The 21322-nt window shown below is 39.2% G+C and overlaps 2 protein-coding genes across 2 annotated transcripts; one reads left to right on the top strand and one right to left on the bottom strand.

The window, feature by feature from the left end:
- Positions 1-4108: 4108 nt before the first annotated feature.
- On the top strand, positions 4109-5035 carry LOC146372778 (olfactory receptor 4B13-like). The gene has a single exon (XM_084951391.1). It carries the CDS (start codon positions 4109-4111, stop codon positions 5033-5035), a length of 927 nt encoding a protein of 308 aa, XP_084807517.1.
- Positions 5036-9943: 4908 nt separating this feature from the next.
- LOC146372779 (olfactory receptor 4B13-like) lies at positions 9944-14762 on the bottom strand. The gene is made up of 3 exons (XM_084951569.1): positions 14108-14762; positions 13859-14005; positions 9944-10488 (listed from the first exon to the last, which is right to left on the bottom strand). The coding sequence occupies exons 1-3, from the start codon at positions 14760-14762 to the stop codon at positions 9944-9946; spliced, it is 1347 nt and encodes a 448-aa protein (XP_084807695.1).
- Between the last annotated feature and the right edge of the window lie 6560 nt (positions 14763-21322).

The raw sequence follows: 21322 nt of genomic DNA on the forward strand, positions 1-21322 counted from the left end.
GTGTGTCAAGATATGACGCTGGACTCCCCAAAGCTGGTGCCAGGAGTCCATCCATCCACCTAAACAAAGGGCTCTTATACTTCACCAGACACAGAGTAGGTGTCCTCCAATACCATAAATCAGTAAGACAGGGGTGTCCAAACTTTTTGCAAAGAGGGCCAAATTTTATAAAGTGAAGATGCCTGGGGGCCAATGGTTCCTTTTGACTTTTTTTTCATAACAAAGTTACATGAAAATATAATGAAGAACAATTTTAATAGTCTATGAGGGTAGAAGGGTTTCCAGTTCCTGCAGAGTTCGCTGTAGTGCAGACCCCCGACTTAGCCACCTCACATCATTGTAATAAATTACGTCACCATATTCAGCCTGGATGTCATGCAGAAACTGCTGAAACTGTCGGTGGTACAGAGCTTTAGAGCGAATACAGTTGATTGTCTTTGCTACTGGTTTCATCAAATTTGAGATGTTTGGCACAGAGAGCCTGCTGATGAATGATACAGTGAAGTTTAAGTCACAATTACCTTTATTTTTAAAATAGAAATGTACCTAAATAAAAGACACTCAGGCAAGCATTTACAACTCTAAAGACACCATTCGGCCTTTCATTTATATCTGGAGAGTCAGACAACATTGAACAAACTGTATAGAATACCCTAAATTTCCATGAGTTTGCAATATCTTTGCCTAATGAACATTTAAACAGGAGTTATAAGTAATGCAAAGTGTTCTGCTATCAATAAAGTTTCTTTTTTTTGACTTTTGCAAGACCTTTCAGGAAGCCAACGTTTTTCACATCTACTGGAAGATTGCACAACTGGAAGTTCACCTGCCGCAAGAAATAACCACATTTGTAAATTTACACAATATGTACACAACACACTCAACTATGAATTAAGAGCATAACATCAACAGTTAAAACCAAATCTTAAGAGTTTAACAAAGTACGTTTCCTTTTGTGTATTGCATTAGCATGCTTTATGCTTTTTACTGTTCAGGAACACATGAGTGATGCAGGGATGTCACTCCTGGAGGCCTGCTCTTCATTTGATTCAACTGTGCTAAACCAGAAAGAACTAAAACATGCATAGCAGCTCTCCAGCACAGAATTTGGGCATCCCTGGACTAATGACAGGGGTGATACTGAGATCTAGATTTTAGTAAAGCAATTAGGTCTGGATTGAGGGCAGTGGTTGAGATGCGTAAAATATCACGCAAGTGGGAGTCACTCATCCTTCATCTCAATCGGTTCTTGTTTAAGTTCATGACAGAGAATGTTTGCTCACACAAATATGTGGAACCAAATAAGCTCAGCATTTTCTCAGCAAGAGATCGCACTTCAGGAAACCTGTCTTTGTCTAGCTGCCGATAAAAGTCAACAAGAGAACACTGCCGGTGTTTTCCGCTCATCGTCACACTGCAGCTCAATGAGCTGAAGCTGCGGAGGAGCATCATCAGGGTCCACGGAGAAGGGAGAGGAGAAAAGCAGCATGTCTTTTTCAATAGCTGCAAAGTCCTGAAAGCGTTTGTTAAATTCTCCAGAAAGAGACGCGATAGCTGTTGCGTACCTCTTCATTTGGACATTAATGTCCTCTGGGAAACTGTCAATAACCTCTTTCAAAGCTGGGAAGTGTGCGGTACAGGGCTCTGTTAGGGACAAGTGTCTTTGGAAAAGTTGCAGTTTGGTTCCAAAGGCCTTGATGTGAGCCACCTCACATCATTGTAATAAATTAAGTTACCATATTCAGCCTGGATGTCGTGCAGAAACTGCTGAAACTGTCGGTGGTACAGAGCTTTAGAGCGAATACAGTTGACTGTCTTTGCTACTGGTTTCATAACATCATCAAATTTGAGATGTTTGGCACAGAGAGCCTGCTGATGAATGATACAGTGAAGTTACCTGCTTCTTCGCTGACTTTATTGCAGATCAGTGTGGACAATCTGCTTCGCTCACCAGCCACGGCAGGTGCACCATCGGTAATGATCCCAGAAACTTTAACTCCATGGTAGCTTCACATCATCAACAGCTTCACAAACAGAAATGAATAAATCCATTCCTCTGGTTTGACCCTTAAGGCTTTTGAGATCCAGCAGCTCCTCTGTCACGTTCATCTTGTCGTCGACTCCTCGTAAATAAATCAGCAGTTGCGCGGTGTCAGATGCATCGGTGCTTTCATCGCAGGCTAATGAGAAATCATCAAAATCCACTCCTCTGTCCCGCAGCTGTCTGTGAATGTCTGACGATATATCCTCAACTCTTTGTGCCACAGTGTTGCGTGCCAAGCAAGCATTCAGAAATTCTTGCTTCCTCTCGGGGCAAATGTTCTCCACCATTTTCATGACACAGTCTTTGACAAACGTACCTTCAGTGAAAGGTTTGCCATGTTTAGCTATTAACATAGCCACTTCGTAGCTGGCTGTCGTGATATTTTCATGTGTCTCACAGGCCCGCGTGAAAAATCGCTGTTGTGAAGCCAGAGCAGCTTGGAGCTGCTTCACTTTTTCAGCGCGCTCACTCCCTGTTAGCTTGTTATATGTTGCAGCATGTTTAGTCTCGTAGTGTCTCCTAATGTTAAAATCTTTAAACAAGGCAACAGTCTCTTTACAAATCAGGCAAACACAATTGCCTCGAATTAAAGTAAAAAAATACTGCAATTCCCACCGCTCCTGAAAGCGGCGGCCCTCACCATCAACCTTTCTCTTTTTTTGTACAGTCGCCATGGCAGAAATGAGCAGAGAAGGGCGGGCTCGCCGCACAGGCGCAAGTAGCAGAAAAAATGTGCAGCCACCATGTGGTGAAAAAAGGAATTACACCTTTAAAGCCAGGATTTATTTATTCAGACTTAGAAAGTGAGCCATAAATTACACATAATTAGACTGAAGCTGTGGGCCGTGATTGGCCCGCGGGCCGGACTTTGGACATGCCTGCAGTAAGAGAAGGTACGACCTCTCTCGTGACCTTAAGATGTGTGTGTATGTGAGTGCTCTGGGAGGCACACAGAGTCTTTGCAGACTGCTAAGGATCAGACATCCTATCAATATGCAATTGATTATATAACTCTAAGCATATATGAGTAAATATTTCTAAGCATAAATGACAATCCAGCAATATAAACCTAACAGATGTCAACTCTCCCCACTCCTTTAACCTTTTTATAGAACCCTTAGCACAGTCAGTACGGCAAAACAACACCTTTATCCCTGTTTCTATAGGGTGTACAAAACACCATATTTCATTGTATGCCGATGATGCCTGTCGGACGACATGTCGGCTATCCAGTCGACCTTACCCACACTATTGAACTTAATAGATACTTTCGGTAAGCTATCAGGTTTTAAGATTAACCTCGGGAAATCTGCTCTTATGTTACTCAAATTAGACAGGAACGCTCTCAATACCCCACCAGATATAAACATTGTAGGACAGGTTAATTATTGAGGTATTTAGATAGTGATGTCTGTAGCCTCTATTGTTAAGAACAACTGCTGTGATATTTTAAAAAAGATAGAAAAGGATGTTAATAGATGGACGCATGCGTCAGTGCCAGCTCGGATCGCTGTAGTTAAAATGAATGTATTACCAAGAATTAATTTTATAAGTTCAATGTTTCCTTTAGCCCCCCCAGTCGACTACTGGAAAAAAAGTGCTCTGCTCAAGTCATTCATATGGAACAACAGGCATTCACGTATAAAGTGGGATATATTACAAAGATCCAGACTAGATGGCGGATGGGCAGTCCTGAATGTTAAACTATATAATTTTGGCATTCACACTGAAACATATCAGGCAATCAAAAGTTATAGAAATATAACAGCTCCACATATAAAACCCTTTAAGAATTACAGTTTTTTGTATTTCAGCAAAAGTTGTTTTCACGCTGAGAGTAGCTGTGAGACACAATTAGTGTCCGTTGGCAATGAGCTCAGACTGTTACATCACCCGGTTGAAGAGTTTAAATGAAGGAACGTCTGCATGTCAGTCAGTTTTATGCTAGTTCACTTCTGTAACATGCTGTAAGTAGACTGAAAACTACTTTTGTTTGGCAGTTCTATTAAATAACACTGTGATCCTTGTTTAACTTTCATAGTTCCGAGAAGCAAACTGTTGATCATGACAAACCTTTCACAGGTTTCATATTTCACTTTCAGTGCCTACTTTGACACTGGGCCATTCAAATACTTATATTTCACTATTGTCATGTCTCTGTATGTCTTTATATTTGGATCTAACCTCCTGCTGATTGTGGTTATCTGTGTGAACAGAAGCTTACATGAACCTATGTACATGTTTCTGTGCAGCCTGTTTGTGAATGAGCTGTATGGTAGTACAGGGCTGTTTCCGTCCCTCCTGGTTCAGATCCTCTCTGATGTTCACACTGTTTCTGCTCCTCTGTGCTTCCTGCAGATCTTCTGTCTATACACTTATGCAAATGTAGAGTTTTATAACTTAGCCATCATGTCTTATGACAGGTATCTTGCTATCTGCTATCCTCTACAGTATCACACACATATGACGTTTAACAAGGTTGCCAAGCTCATCGTTCTCACATGGCTGTTCCCTATTCTGAATATAGTCGTGATGATATCACTGAATGCGTCACTGCAGCTCTGTGGACACACTGTTGACACACTGTACTGCAACAATTACTCTGTCGTGAAACTGGCCTGCTTTGACACAACAATTAATAACATCTATGGACTCATGTACACATTCACTGTACTAATTGCTCTTGCATTCCTAAACTTGTTCACTTATGTTAAGATTCTTAAAGTGTGTTTTTCTGGATCCAAACAGACCCGACAGAAAGCCGTCAGCACCTGCACGCCTCACCTCGCTTCTCTGCTCAACTTTTCCTTTGGTTGCTTCTTTGAAATAGTGCAGAGCAGGTTTAACATGAGCAGAGCTCCCATGATTTTACGCATTTTCCTATCAATATATTTTCTCACTTGCCAACCAGTTTTCAACCCCGTCCTGTACGGACTCAAACTAACCAAAATCCGACTCATATGTAAAAGTCTTTTATTTGGTAAGATATGAATTTAAAAAGTTAATAGATACTTTACTAAGTTGATTTCTGGAACTTCTGCATTCACAATACAATGTTTGGAATATGTGTGACTGTAATAGGCATTACATTTACATTTTTCAAAACAAGTTCAAACAAAACTAGTTTATTTAAATCTTTGTCACATATTGTCACTTTTGAATAATATGAAATGTTAATCTTTCACAATAAGGATATTTAGAAATCTTATAAATGAAACATTTATTTACACAATCAATTCTCACATAACAGAGAATAAAACATATTTAAGCACACAGCGTGGTGTTTATGTAAAACTTTTCTAGTCTCAATGATGAATCAAGGATTTTGTAAACTAGAGGAAACAACGGTCCATAAAAGTCTCAACGAACAGGATAAATGAATGAAAACATTTTAATTTAAAATGAAAAGAAATCCAATAAAGTATTCTTTGGAAGCGCCTTCATCTTTGTCTTTTAATTGCAGACCTGTGCTGATTATAATATGCCGTGTTTATGAACAGCATTGTGGAGCTGCAGTTTTATCAGTGGTCACAGTAGTACTCTGCTGAGGCAGCTGAATTCTTGCAACACCGTGATTACAAATGTGGAGCTGAACAGCGATCAACGGTGACCTCAATAGTTCAAGCTGGCCTGATAGACACTCACAGAAACATTGGTAGAAACATCCATCACAAGAATCCACGATGGTTCCCTTAAAAATGGTTTTCCATAAAAACTGTTAAATCTGTGATGGTTTAAAACTGGGGAGTGGGATACAGTGTAGAAGCTTCCAGCTCCGCACATGTATATGGGGTTAGGTTGTAATTAAAGTCATTTATCACAAAGGTCTGGGCCGGGAGTAAAACCTCTGACCCTGTCATTGAAATGCTTATTTTTTTCCACTTATGTAGCCACAACAACATTAATAGATATTTAGTCCAGTTACATTTTACTTATAGTGTCACATCACAATAACAGTTACGTCCAAGTGCTTTATAATGTAAGGTAAATCCTACGATAACACATAGAGGTGTTAGTAATTATACACAATAATACATCTAATACACGTTTACTCCCCCATCCAAATCACTGAATCCAGGTGTTTCAGTCACTTCCATGTCCACAGGTGTATAAAACCATCACTGCTTCTACAAACATCTGTGAATGAATGGTTCGCTCTCAGGAGCTCAGTGAACTCCAGTGTGACACCTGTGCAACTAAAAATTCCACAGTGAGATGTTAGTGGGATAATAACCAAGTGGAAGTGATTGGGAACAACAGCAGCTCAGCCATGATGGCCATGTAAAATCACAGAGTGGGGTCAGTGGATGCTGAGATGCACAGTGTGCAGAGGTCACCAACTTTTTGCAGAGTCAAACTTCATGTGGCCTTCAGATTAGCTCAAGAACAATAATTAGAGAGCTTAATCTGTAGTGGGCTCATCTCTGTGCTTGTCCTGCTAGACCTCAGTGCAGCGTTCGATACTGTCGACCATAATATCCTATTAGAGCGATTAGAACATGCTGTAGGTATTACAGGTACTGTGCTGCAGTGGTTTGTATCATATCTATCTAATAGACTCCAGTTTGTGCATGTAAATGGAGAGTCCTCTTGTCATGTCTGTGGCAGGCATGATGTAGGACCCAAATGCAGGCTCATAAACAGAAAAGTAAACTCAAAGAGGCAGCTTTATTGCTGTACATGCGAGAGCCAAACTTGCATGCTAACCCAAACTCTGAAAACTAGAAATATGGAACTAAAACTTGGAAACTTGGAAAACTACAATGGACAGAGGAGAACACAGGGCTTAAATACACCACTGAGTAATGAGGGAACAGCAAACCAAAGGGAAACACAGCTGGGACTAATCTGACATAACGAAATAGAAAGGAAGCAAAAACTGAAAACATTAACAAAGGACGCGAGACTGTTAAAGTAAAACAGGAAACACAAGACAGGCACAGAGATGTGGACTTGACAAGAGACACGACTGACAGGGGAGACAGGCGAACATGGAGCACAGAGACAAGAGTACTAACTGAGACATGGAGACGTGACTAACTGGGAAGACACAAAGGGCACATGGAACACGGCAGATCGAAAAAGCTGAAACATGGGAAGTGTGAGTACAAGAAAATAATTATTATAATATGATGTGTTAAATTTGTTTAGATCAGAGGAATAAGGAAGGATTGGTCTGTGTTTTAGTTTGGCTTAGCTGTAGCCTGAGAGTGTGATTGTTTAGAAGGAAAGGAATTTATGGACACTGGGGTCAGCCTGCCATAGAAGGAGACAGGAAGCTACAGTTGGGGGTTGCTGATGCTTGTACCTTTAATAAAACTCATAATTGTTATAAACTTAGAAGTAGGTTTGCAGGAGACTCTCCACCTTATCTGTAAATGCAAGACAACAAGAGGCAACTGGCCCAGTGGATGCAGAGTGGGAGTCTCAGTGTTTGTAATATGTTAACTGTGTTTTCTATGTTGTGTAGAGGAATCTGGTGTAGCTTGGGTGAGGAGATTACTTTTATGACCCCCAGGAAGTCACGTATACAGACACACACACACACACACAGTGCTTTGACTGTTACGACACACCCACACCTACATGCACACTCACTCACGTGCACTCACATAGACACACGGGTACGCACACACACAGGCACTCACGTGCTCGTGCATACACACACAGAGACACCGAGTTTGCAGCACACCGTGGGGGTTTTATGATGGGGTCGCACATTCTTGATTTTTAGTTCAAACACTTGTTGTAATGACTAACTACTCCTGACATGTTGGAGATGTTAGCTCTTTATACAAAGTTACAGCGAGATACAAATAACATCAGGCTGATCCTGCCACAGTTTGTTCCCCCGGTTCAAATCACAGACAAACAGGATCCCACAGCTGTTTATGTTTTTAAACCCATTTTGGAAGCATTTTTTGAAAATGTATTAATAGCAATGTTGAATATTATTACACAGGAAAAAAACAACTACACGTAAAATAAAGCCTCTGCCTTTGTAAATGGAGGGACAGTAACTGCGTGTAAAACCTGCAGATAGTCAGATTAACAGTATTTTGTCTCTATCTGCCATTCTGCAATTCATCTCATGTAAACAATAACGTGGCCACAGCGTGACTTGTATTTGCTTAATTGTTTACTAAATGTTTGCAAAAAAGTTTGGGAACCGCTGCTTTACACCTACGTGAGGATCCTCAAAGTCTGTTTTTCTGGGTCCAAACAGACCCGACAGAAAGCCGTCAGCACCTCACCTCACTTCTCTACTCTACTCTACTTTTCTTTTTAAATTGTGCAAAACAGACTTGATATGAAACACGTCCCAAATCTGTTGTGTATTTTTTTTATCTTTATATTGGCTCACATTTCAGCCGCTCTTCAATCCTGTGCTCTACGGACTGAATCTGACCAAAGTCCGCATCGAATGTAAAATTCTGATTTTTGGTAAAATGCAAATGCTTGATGTGGAAACTGTGGTATATTTCTTTACATTCAATAAGCTGGGGAAGTAAAGTAAGTAAAGGGGAAAAGAGGGGGGGAAAAATAAAGGGGAAAATAAAAATCCCCCCTTTGGCACTGCTTCATCTATCTCAGGGTTCCCCACCTGCCAATTTCAATTTTAACACCTGTACATGAGTAAAAATAAACATGTTTTAGTATCAAAATATATTAAAATAAATAAATAAATTCAATAAGTTGAAAAAAAAGATCAGAATAAACATTGACAAAATTGGATATGTTTTTATTAAATGTTCCTGTCAGGAGTTGAAAAAATGGGTTGAATGTTTGGGAAAATAACTCAGATTATTTCTATGATTATTCTCATGGTGGCTTTTTTATGTTTTACGTGTTTTCTGCCTAATACAACCATAGCAATAAACATCTGTCTTAGTTATTGTCCTGAATGTACATTAACAGCTCAGGGCAAAGTTAGCCGGATCGGTTTCCCCTCAGTAAATAAGTGATTCAATATGCCAGGGAGATAATAACATAATACTGTTAAGTGTTTAATCGGTGATGCATTCAAGGTACAGGTGTCAAAGTTGCATTCACTGTACTTCTAGCACTAGAATTACTGACCCTTTTTTTTCCTAGTGTCCCTGCTACTAGATTTACTAGCCCTGCTCAAATTTGCGTAAATTCCCTGAACCTAACACCTCCTAACACCCTGCTGAGATTTTCACAGGCCTTCAGCTCCGTTGTTCTCCTGCTTTTGTTGTGCAAACACACCCTCCCCCAAACCCCAACCAGGAGAGATTCAGAAGGTCTTTCCTTCCAATCATTTCAAGACTCTCCAACAAGTACCTGCATCCTACAATACACCATGGTAGTTTCTATGTGCAATATTTCTCATATGCAATATTACTTTTTGTCAATCCCTGTCACTACATTGCGTGCCTGTCCATAATGATATATACACAGAGTTGTACATTTTATATCCACTCTGTACATAATATACATACAGTCTATTTATACATACACACACACACACACACACACACACACACACACACATACATTTATACATATATATATATACACCAATATTTTTCAATACACGTGTCCATATTTATGTTTCCAGATTATTTGTATAGTGCACTTTCTATACTGTGCGCTTTGTACAGTTTTTATTTTTGCTGCTTTTGTCTTGCACTGTCCACTTTTCTGCAATGACAATGCAGATTTTCCACTTGTGGGACTAATAAAGACAGATTTGCTGCATTTGTGTGTGTGTATGTGTGTGTGTGTGCAACATTTGCATTTGTTTACTTTGAGTAGCTCAGATCCAAGGCAGGCCAACCCTCTGTGTTACAACCTTCAGAAATGCCTGCCGTATCTATACAAAAGACACACATTCAAAATATATTGATACATAAGTCTGTTTTATTTTAAAGTGTTTCAAACTTTACAGCGTTTGCAGACCCAGTGTCCATCATCCCTGCATTTGGCACAAGTGAATTTCTGACACAGGTAAACCTGCTGCGATTTCTGTTGCAGCTGTCTTGCACCTGGCAACGCCTGGCACGAGACACTGTCACTTCTAAGCACTGAAGTGGAGAATACCTCTCGCTGCGCAGTGTCTTTTGCAAGTTGAGGAAGTTCTCGCCGGACTTTATTCACCGTGCCCAGTAACGTTGTTTTGCGCTGCAGCAGTCTGTGCGACAGTGACAGGGAAGTAAAGAAATTGTCCGTTGTGACGTTTCTCCCATCATCCAAAAACGGCTCCATCAGTTTCATGACCACGTTCTCTGCCAGCCTCTCTCCCTTCTGACGACTGGGGTCTTTTCCCAAGTAAGGAGATGCACTGCAGACATATTTGGTGTCCAAGTCCGTGGCCATCCAGAACTTGATCCCAAATTTGTCTGGATTGGTTGCGATATACTGTGTGAATGGACAACGAACCTTGGTAGGGAACAGCTGTTCATCTATGGTCATGTGTTCTCCTGGAGTGAGAACACATGACCATAGATGTGTTCTCCTGGAGCACAGTTCTCGTTGAAGCGTGTCCAGATGTCGGAGATCGCCGCAAATTTGTCTGTTTTCACCCGTTCTGCCCGCGTGTCCTTGTCATCAAATCGAAGGTGTTGCATAATTGAAATGAATCTATCTTGGGGCATTGTCTCTTTGATTACTGGCACCAGAAATCCTTCTGACCAGCAATCCACAATGGCACCAACAGGACACATGATTGCTTTTACAAACAGGATTGAAATGAATGCCATCAGTTCATGAACTGACAAATTCCAGTCCTGCTGTGTTCGGCGGGCTTGATGGACCATCATACACTCCCTGATGGGGAATAAATAAACAAATAGAGAATGGTAAATTTACATGAACCGCACTCCAAATCGGTTTATATAAATATCATATGTAATATGGCAATGACAAACATTAGCAGACTCTGTGGGTCCAGCTTGTGCAGTGAAGCACAAGCGATTTGCTACTGCACTGGGCATTCCAATGTCCTCCTCTACCCACACAGTTCAGTTCTTTTGCCACATGGCAAAAGAACTGAACTGAGGGACAGAATTTAATTTTTATGTTTTTTATTTTTTAATTTTTGCTATTTTTACATGAACAGGCAGAGGAGAGAACATGCAAAGCTGGAGAGATCACACATGTCACTCATGTCATTGTATTAGCGACTTCTCATTCTGTTTTCACACATTTCTTTATAAATTAAACAGACTTGTGTTTCCTTACATTGTGAATGTGTGTCTTTCATATTTGCAGGTCAGTCAATGTGTGGGATATTTTGTATCGATACGGCAGGTATTTTTGAGGGTTGTAACACAGATTTTTCTCCTGCCTTGGATCTGAGCTACTCTGAGTAAACAAATGCAAATGTGCAATGGGTGGTTTGCACAACAAAAGCAACAACAAAAGCAGGAGGAGAATCGAGCTGACGACCTGTGAAAATCTCAGCAGGGGTGAATAACACCTCGGGACTTGCGCCAGAAAAAAAAAGTCAGTAATTCTAGGAGGTTTTAGGTTCAGAGGATTTAAGCAAATTTGCCCAGGGTTAGTAAATCTAGTGCTAGAAAGTGTTACAGGAAACGGATGAGCCTGAGGAGCTTTTGTAAGTTTCTTGAAAACAACAGAAACAAAAGTCCAGTTACTCTCTTTCCAGACTCCACAGAGCCTAAACTCATTTTTCATGTGACAAGTAATTCCAAATACAAGCTCTGAAATAGCTCAACAATGATAACAAATCATGTCTTGGAAGCTAAATAAAGTGTGGTGATAACTGAAGGTTAGCAAAGGTACCAGCAAGCCAGCACCTACAGCTTATATCACTGTAACGAGCTTCTTAAATTAGAGGCTGACCACAAACAGGATGCAGCATTTCCAGTCCAGTATAACTCTTTATTGTTTTATACAGCTTTTACTCAGTGCTTTTGCACTAATGCCTGGTCAGCTTCAGTGTACAGCACCAGCCTCCTCGCTGTCAGCTTCTCTCCTTCTGGCCCAGTCCCAGCGTAAAACAGGGAGAGGCTTAATTAGCTCATGGCTGCTAGCTGTTCCAGCCTCCCCTGCAGCTGAGGCACAAACCACATTTTTATAGGAAATACACTCAACTCAAAACCATAAAACAACATATTTTTTCCATTTTCCAAACAAAAATATTAAATCCTCGGCTGACTGGGAACCAAGTAAGAATTTCATAATATATCAATAAATATATTTTATTCCCCCCAAAGTTAAAAAAGGAAACTAAATTCTTTGTACATTTTTAGTTTGTAATGCAACATCGTTGCTCTCAGAGATGTAACTGAACACACTGTGATGTGTAACCACTTCTAACATTAAAAACAGTAAACACTGTTAGCTTATTAGTGCTTCACATGTTTATCAAGAGCTTTTCGAGTTATATATATGACGAAAATATAACAGTTCTTAGTAGGGGAAGAGTTTTTAGGCTATGAATACACGTTTACAGATCAGGGAATGTCATCTGGTGGTTAAATACTGGAGGTGATCAACCAATTATCCAGTCCCAGGACAGGAAGAGACTCCACCCAACTACTCAGCAGGCACGCCCAGGTGTCCACCCCCTAAGAAAGAAAAGGGGAAAAAGACCCACAGCCATCGTCTGGTGGGAGGAACCACACATAAAACAAACACTGACAACATTGGATCATAACAATGCCAAAGATCAAACCTGAAGAAAGTTAAAAATCAGTAATTAACTTTGAACTGTAAAAATGGCCTTTCAACAAGAATACATTTATGTTCCATAAAAATTATCAATTAAAATAAAAAGATAAGAGAAAACAAAAAATTGTTGATGCTTTTCTATGTTGTGAGTTTATTATTTGAATTTTAAAAAATTATTGCAAATTTCCCACAAGCTCTCAGAAATCAGATACTGCTGCAGCAAATCCATCTCTGCAGCACTTTTGGCCTCTTTCCTATCAGTGCCACACACTGGCACGAGTGTTTAATGATTCTTTTAGCTGTTGTTTTTCCGGGGTGGAATGATTGTAACCCAAACACCTTTAAGGCCTTTAACAGTGAGAATTGTTCCTAGAGTATTTAAAAGTAGAATGGGAGGCAGAGCCTTCAGTTTTCAGGACCCTTTTCTGTGGAACCAGCTTCCAGTTTGGATTCAGGAGACAGACACTATCTCTACTTTCAAGATTAGGCTTCAAACTAAAGAGCAATATGTGTAATTTGTGATGACTGAATAAAACTTAAATCATTTGGCCTAGTAGCTGCTTACCAATGACACTGCTTTAAATATAATTGCATTTGAGCTACAAATCGAAAGTAAAATGTAATTCTGCTTTTGTTTTCAGGCACATAGTTACAACAAATTTTTATTCATAAAAAAATAAATTATTCAAACATTGTGTTTGATGATAGTAGCAAAATGAAATGATCACAGTGATTTCTTAAACAAGATGTGACACGCTTCAAAGTCTTAAACTCAGAAAATTCAGGAAAAGAAAAATTTTTTTTTTAAAAACTGAGGTCACATATTTAATGACTAAAGTACCGATGTATATTTTAGCAAAGAATTACAGGTTAAAGTTTGCATTTGTTTCAGTTTTGTTCAGATTTAGTCTGTATGCAGGTGTCTTTATGGTAGCTGACATGAGAGCAAATGATCAAAGGATTTAAACAATAAATTAATAGTGAGTTATGATAAATAAAGCGATAATAAGAGATGACTTTATTCTCATAAACTGTCAACAGTAAATTGAGCATGAGCCAGCAGCCCACAACCCTCTTACTCTCATTTCCTCTTTACTAATGCACTGCCCTGTCTAAGTTTCAACATCAAGCACCTGCATTTTACAAAGATTAGACCTTTATATATGATCCGGATTTTGGTCAGATTCAATCCATAAAGTAAAGGATTACAGAGCGGTGGGCATATGAGCCAGTATAATGATAAAAAAATACGCACCATATTTGGGACATGTTTCATGTTGGATCTACTTTGTGCAGTTTCGAAGAAGGAACCACATGAAAAGTTGAGCAGAGAAGCGAGGTGAGGCGTGCAGGTGCTGATGGCTTTCTGTCGGGTCTGTTTGGATCCAGAAAAACAATCTTTAAGGATCCTCATGTAGGTGTAGAGAATCAGAGTGACAGAGGATATGGTTATGAAAATAGCACCAAGTATTCCATAGATGTTATTGACTGTGGTGTGAGAACAGGCCAGTTTAACAACAGAATAGTTGTCACAGTACACTTTGTTAATGATGTTCCCACACAGCTGCAGAGGAGCACTCAGAGAAATCAAAAGACTGATTCCGAGAAATGAGGAAAACCACGTTAGAACAATGAGCATGGATACCTTGCATGGACTCATACGTGTGTGATATTGAAGAGGAAAACATATTGCAAGATATCTGTCATAAGACATGATGGCTAAGTTACTGAGCTGCAAATTTGCATATGTGTACACACAGAAGATCTGCAGGAAGCACAGAGGAGCAGAAACAGTGTGAACATCAGAGAGGATCTGAAGCAGGAGGAACGGAAACAGCCCTGTACTACCATACAGCTCATTCACAAACAGGCTGCACAGAAACATGTACATAGGTTCATGTAAGCTTCTGTTCACACAGATAACCACAATCAGCAGGACATTGACAGTAACAATAACAATATATAAAAATGCAACAACTGTGAAATATAAATATTTCAAAGCCCCGCTGTCGAGGTAGGCAGTGAGTGTGAAATATGAAACCTGTGAAGAGTTCATCATGATCCTCTTTTTGTTTTTACCATACATCACTTAAACTGTGCACAAACTGAGCTACATTTAAGGATGAGAATCACCCAACAGCGGCCTTATTGTAAGTCCCTCCCAACTGCACTGAACCACTTCTTGTTTTATCCTTTTCACTGCAGCAGTATAACGTCATTATCAGGGGACACACCAGAGAGATTTTAAACTAGTGGTTTCGAAAACCCAAATGGGCCTTTAGAAAAATTTATATTTGTCTTTTGTTAGAATAGAATAGAATTGAATAGTACTTCATTATCTTGGTTGCCCCATGCCAACTGTGCAGGAGTGAAAAAATATAGATAAATAGTACAAACATCAGCAATAAATAGCAAAAAATGGACCTAGTTTTCCTGAGACAGGAGGATCAGGTGATGACCTCCAGGGGTGTCAGAGGGCAGCCAATGATGTTTTTGGCAGTGTTAATGACCCTCTGTGCAGCCTTCCTGCTCTCAGTCGTGGCCCCTGAGTACCAAACACCAGGCAGGAGGAGAGCACGCTCTCCACTGAGGAGCAGTAGAAGGCCAGAGGCAGCTTCTGGTCCAGGGTATTCGTCCTCAGGACACAGAGGAGGTACAGCTGCCGCTGGGTCTTCTTTTCCAGGGTGATGCTGTTGTGGGTCCAGGTGAGATCAGCTGAGATGTGGGTGCCCAGAAAGTGGAGCTTATGAACCTCAAGTTTTGTGGTTTTCCACAGGCGATCAGCTTTGCAGCACATTTGCCTAAAGCTGCGGATAGCTTCTGTGAACCAGGGCAGGATTGATTCCAAACGGTTCTCATGTTTTCGAAAGCGTAACATAAAGACGGGTTGGGTGGCTGAAAGTGTAACATACCAACGATAGTGTCAGTATGTTACACTTTGGGATGAGAATGTGTTGCAGAACCCCAACAAAGACTATTTGATATATCAATCTAAACTATAAAAATAGGCTGTCAACAGCGGCAGGTTCTTCATGATGGAATAACTCACTGGTGCTTTGGACAAAGATGTCAAATACAATTTAGCATGCTCCAATGTCAGCTTTTCTATTAACTCAAACAACATAGAGTTTTGCCTTTTGAACCTTTTTGATATATATGAAAATATATAAAATAGAAAAGAAGGGAAAACTTTCGCAGTAAGATTTTTGGTTTGTATTTTTAAGCTCCATGTAGACTGGAAAAAGTTCTACCCAGCCTTATTCATTTAGACCAGATGGGATTTATCTGACAAACAATGGCTAATATAAGACCAATATTGCATATTGTCACAGTCCTGGGTTGATGACCCAGTGTTTTGTGTATTATTATTGTTGTTATTCTATGATTTCTCCTTTGTATATGACTTATAGTGTTCTGAGTTCTGTTTTTGTATTCTAGTTTGAGGTTTTGTTCTAGTGCCCCTGTGTCTAGTTCTTAGGTTTAGTTCTGTCCCCAGTCTGTTTCCTGTTTTACTTTGAAGGTCACCTGTTTGGTTCCTCCCAATCTCGTCTTTGTAATTAGTGTCAGCCGTGGGTGGAAAAAAGGATGAAAGGTATTGAGATGGCAGGAACTGAACAGAAGATGGCATTGTTTGCTGATGATGTTTTGGTCTTCTTGGAGGAGCTAATTAAATCATTTTGAGCTTTAATTAATATACTAAATCATTTTGGGAAACTGTCAGCTTACAAAATTAAGGTGATAATTTTAAACTTTGCTGTCCCTAGATCTGTCAGACAGGTATAATCTCCAATGTGGAGCCAAATTACTCAAGTACTTGAGAATAAATGTTTAAAAAGACCTTTTAAAACTCTCACAAGCAAATTATAGCCTCTTGTCCTCTAGGATAAAATCAGATTTACACTGATGTAACCTTATTCCCTTTTTGAGTCTGTGTTACAGGATAAGGGGGGTGAAGATGAATTTCATGCTGCACAACTGATCCCTTTACAGCACTGGTGCAATAGAGGCTATGAAGCCAGGTGAAAGGAATTAGAATTTAGAATGCCACCAAAGCCACAATTGCTGATAGAGAACTGTTTTTAAATTTCTTTCTTGGAGAAACCACACACTAAAAAGATGATGGGGAGTGGTCAAACTGAGTGGGATGTGGTATGTTCCATTTTTTCAGATGGTGTGCTTATGATGCAATCACAATGGTATATTTTGCAGATGTTCTAAGTGTCACGATCCTGGGTCCTTTGACCCAGCGCTGTGAGTTTGAATATAGTTTGACGGTTTGATGTTTAAGTTAATTTTAGTTATCTTAAGCTCATTCTGTTTTGTCTAGGTTGCTGTTATAGTTCATTGTTTATTAGATTCCCCTCGTGTCTTCGCACCTCCTGTTTTTTTTTGGTTTTTTTTTACTTTTTATTTTGTACATTTTCCACATTTATAGTACATGCAAACATGCAAAAATATGAAAAAGGAACACAAAAGAAACAAACTATAAGAATAAAGCACACCTAATCTGTGGGGTGAAGAAAACAAAGAATAATTATACACATATGTATAGAGAGGGGGGACTCCTACCAACCAAGGAATACCCAAAGTACTGTCTTATCGATCCCGTCCCAAAAACGCCATCCACCCAGCACCTTACATCCATATGAAGACTGCCAAACAGGGCCCGAAGTCCGGTCCTCTCCCCAACAGGTCCAGTTCCATCCACATTCATAACATATTTGAACCCAGAGCGGGGAATAGCAGGACCCCATTCTCTCAGGGCCCAGACATCCGCCTATGCCTCAAAGGCCCAAAACCCAAAAGCAGTTTGAATTAAGAAGTAGGAAAAAAAAAAAAGGAGGGGGGTGGGGGTGGGAGGGGGAGGACTCCAACGAGGAGAGGTCCCTGCCTTATGGGGTTGAGTGAGTCTTATAGGCTATCCATTTTGTCCACTGTTTTTGGTGTTTGTCAGATTTCAGTCTCAAAGTGTGGGTCATTTTCTCCATTATATATATTTCCTCAATTACATCAGTCCATTCTTCCAATTTTAAAGGGTCACTTTTCAGCCAGTTTTTTGTTATTACCTTTTTGCATGACAGCAACATAATTTTAAACATGTAATGGTCCTCCTTTCTTACATTTTCCCATATTCCAAAATACAATACTCGTGCTTCACATGGCACGTCATACCCCAGCACTTTCTTCATTGTTACCGCAATGCTTTCCCAGTAAGGTTTGATATTTTTACACTTCCAAAACACATGAGAGTGATTGGCATCCCAGTCTCCACATAATCTCCAGCATCGTTGGGGTGTTTTCAGCTGCTTGCTTTTGATATAAGGAGTAATAAAGAACCTAATCACATTTTTCCAGCCATATTCTCTCCATCGTCTAGAGCTGGTGGGATTATGCTGTGTGAGACATACAGATCACCAGTCATCCTCTGACAACTCAAGATGTAATTCAGATTCCCACTTTTGTTTGATATATAATGTTTCATTCCTATTCAAATTTTGCAGACCATTATATAATTTCGATAAAATTCTTGATGGAGAATTTTTATACGCACCTGTTATTATTTCTATTATCTGGCTTCCTTCTCTCAAGAGCTTCTTCCTAATTTCTGTATTGTAAAAATGTCTTAATTGGAAGTACCTAAATAAATCTGATTTATCCAGTCCGAACTGTCTCTGTAGATTCTCGAAGGATTTGAATATTTTCCCGTCTATTAATGTGCACATTGCCGTAATTCCTTTATTGACCCATCTTAAACATGAACTATCCCATTGTCCACTTTGGAATTTTCGAGAATATGCAGGCCAAATCAGCAATTTACAGTCTTCTGTAATTCTATATTTCTTTGCTATAATCCGCCAGAGTTTAATAGCGAATTCAGTAATGAGATTTGCGTTCGTAGACTGTATTCTTCTCCCAATCTTGCTTGTGGATGACATGATGAGCAATAATTTATCTCCATATGCATCCATTTTGAGGTGTAATCCGGTGAACACCAGTAAACAATATATCTCAGCTGGGCTGCATAGAAATATTCCTTGAAATTCGGGAGGGCAAGTCCTCCTTTTTCTTTTCTTAATTGGAGTATTTTTTATCTTATTCTTGGCTTTGTCCCTTTCCAAATAAATCTACTAACTAATTTATCCCATCTACCAAATTGTGTATCTGGTATATGGACTGGCAATGAAGTGAATAGATACAGTAGTCGAGGAAGCACATTCATTTTTATTACCTCTATTCTTGAGCTGAGGTCCATGACAAGCGGAGCCCATTTAATCAAATCTTTTTGGATTGTATTACTAATCTTTAAATAATTTGCCTCGTATAGTGAACTTAATTCACTAGTTAAATAGACACCTAAATATTCAATCTTATTTGAGTCCCATTTTAGTTTATATTCATTTTGAATTGAATCTTTGGGGAAATAATTCAGACAAAGTACTTGAGTCTTTAAGATGTTTAGTTTATACCCTGATTTTTTGCCAAAATATTTTAATGCTTTAATCAATCGAGGGAAGGTCGTGTCAGGATCCTGTAGGTATATAATTATATCATCAGCAAAGAGACCTATTCGTTGTTTAATTTTAGAAACTAAAACCCCTTTTAAGTCTACACTTTGCCGTATATACTGAGCCAAAGGCTCGATATACAGAGCAAAAAGGGCTGGACTCAGGCAGCAACCCTGCCTGGTTCCTCTGAAGAGCTCAAAATCGTCTGTCAGGTCCCCATTTATTTTAACTCTAGCCAATGGCCTGTGGTACAAGGATTGTATACACTCGATGAAGATACTGTTAAAGCCCATTCTTTTCAAGACAGCAAAAAGAAATATCCAAGAGACTCTATCAAAGGCCTTTTCAGCATCTAAGCTCACTAAGGCTGTTGGGATTTTCTCTTTATTAACTTCATTAATTATATGCAATGCGCGTCGTATATTATCTTGTGTCTGTCGCCCCTTAATGAACCCTGTCTGGTCTTCATCCACCAGATCTGGGAGAAACAGCTCTAAGCGTCTTGTGATTATGGATGTGTAATCCACATTTAAGATAGAGATTGGGCGATAAGAGTCGCAGTTTTCTTTGTTTTTACCTTCTTTTGGTAAGACTGATATGATGGCCTCTTTCCAGGAGGGTGGAGTTTTAGCGTGTTTTAATGTCCAGTTAAAAGAGTCTATCAAAAGAGGAGCCAAGTCCTCTTTAAAAGTCTTGTACCACTCATTGGGATACCCATCACTCCCTGGACTTTTATTAGATTTCAATCTCCTTATTGCCTTACCCAGTTCTTCCTTAGTGATTGGTTTAGTTAAAAATTCATTTTGAGTTGTCCCAATAGAAGGAAGGTCAAACTGAGCCAAGTACTCTTCAATTTCTTGTCCGTTTTTCTGGTCGGGTTGATTATACAATGTTTTGTAGTATTTTTGAAAGGCATTTTTTATCTGTGTTGGTTCACATAGTAGTTCCTTAGTGTTTGGATCTCTAATCTTATTAACTGCATTACTTATTTGTATTGATTTTAACCATTTAGCCAGTATTTTGGTTGCTTTGGAACTAGACTCATAAAATGTTTGTTTTGTGAATCTCAATTTCTTTTCTATTTCCTCCATAGACAGATCACTTAGTTGTTTTCTTATATCTTTAATGCTTTCAGCCAAGTCAGCACTCAAATCTGTATGCTGTTTTTTTTCTAAATCCCTTAATCGTTGTTCTAATTTGAATTGTGTGAGCTTTTTCATTTTTTTTGATATGGGTAGTCCTTGATATCAGATACCCTCGGATTACTGCTTTAATAGTATCCCAAATAATTGTTGGATCCATCTGTTCATCCTTGTTGTCAGCAATACAGACTTGTAATTATTTTTTAATCTCTTGTACCACAGATTCATTGTTAAGAATACCAGTATTTAAGTTCCACAGTGATTTCTTATTCTGATTATATAAGTGAATAGTAAAGTGTATGGCGTTGTGATCTGACAGATCAGCTGTACCGATGGTACAATCTATGACTCTATGTTTTTTATCAAAAAGAAATCCTTGAGTGTACCTTATGGGATACTGAAAAATGTGTATAGTCCTTCTCCAGAGTGTGTAGTTCTCTCCATACATCGCAAAGATCCACTTCCTATATAAGTAAATTAAGAGCCTCAGATTTATTATTTTTGCGTCTTTTTAAGTTTGTAGTATCTTTAGCATGATTTAATATACAGTTGCAGTCACCCCCACATATCAGAGTCCCTTCACTAAAACTAATAATTTTTTCAGATAGTTTCTAATAGAATTTTGGGTTGCCCTCTGGAGGGGCATACACATTTATCAGATATACCACATTATTATTAATCCTCCCTTTAACAGCAACATATCTACCATCCTTGTCACAGACTTCCTCTAACATTTCAAAATTTACCGTATTAGAAATTAAAGTTATAACTCCTCTTCGTCTGCTATTCTTACATGAGCTGTAAAAGGAATTTACATAGCCAAACTTTTTAACCTCGTGTTTATGTCTCCCTCGTCCTTCATGTGTTTCATGTCTGTGTCCAATTATTTTTCCTGTTTTATTTTGAAGAGGTCTGATGTTTCCATGTTTTTTTCACTTCCCCTGCGGTAGAGCTGGGCGATATAAGATTTT

Source organism: Perissodus microlepis, chromosome 14, assembly GCF_051167445.1.
Source record: "Perissodus microlepis isolate ML-2025 ecotype Zambia chromosome 14, ASM5116744v1, whole genome shotgun sequence".
Taxonomy (NCBI): Eukaryota; Metazoa; Chordata; class Actinopteri; order Cichliformes; family Cichlidae; genus Perissodus; species Perissodus microlepis.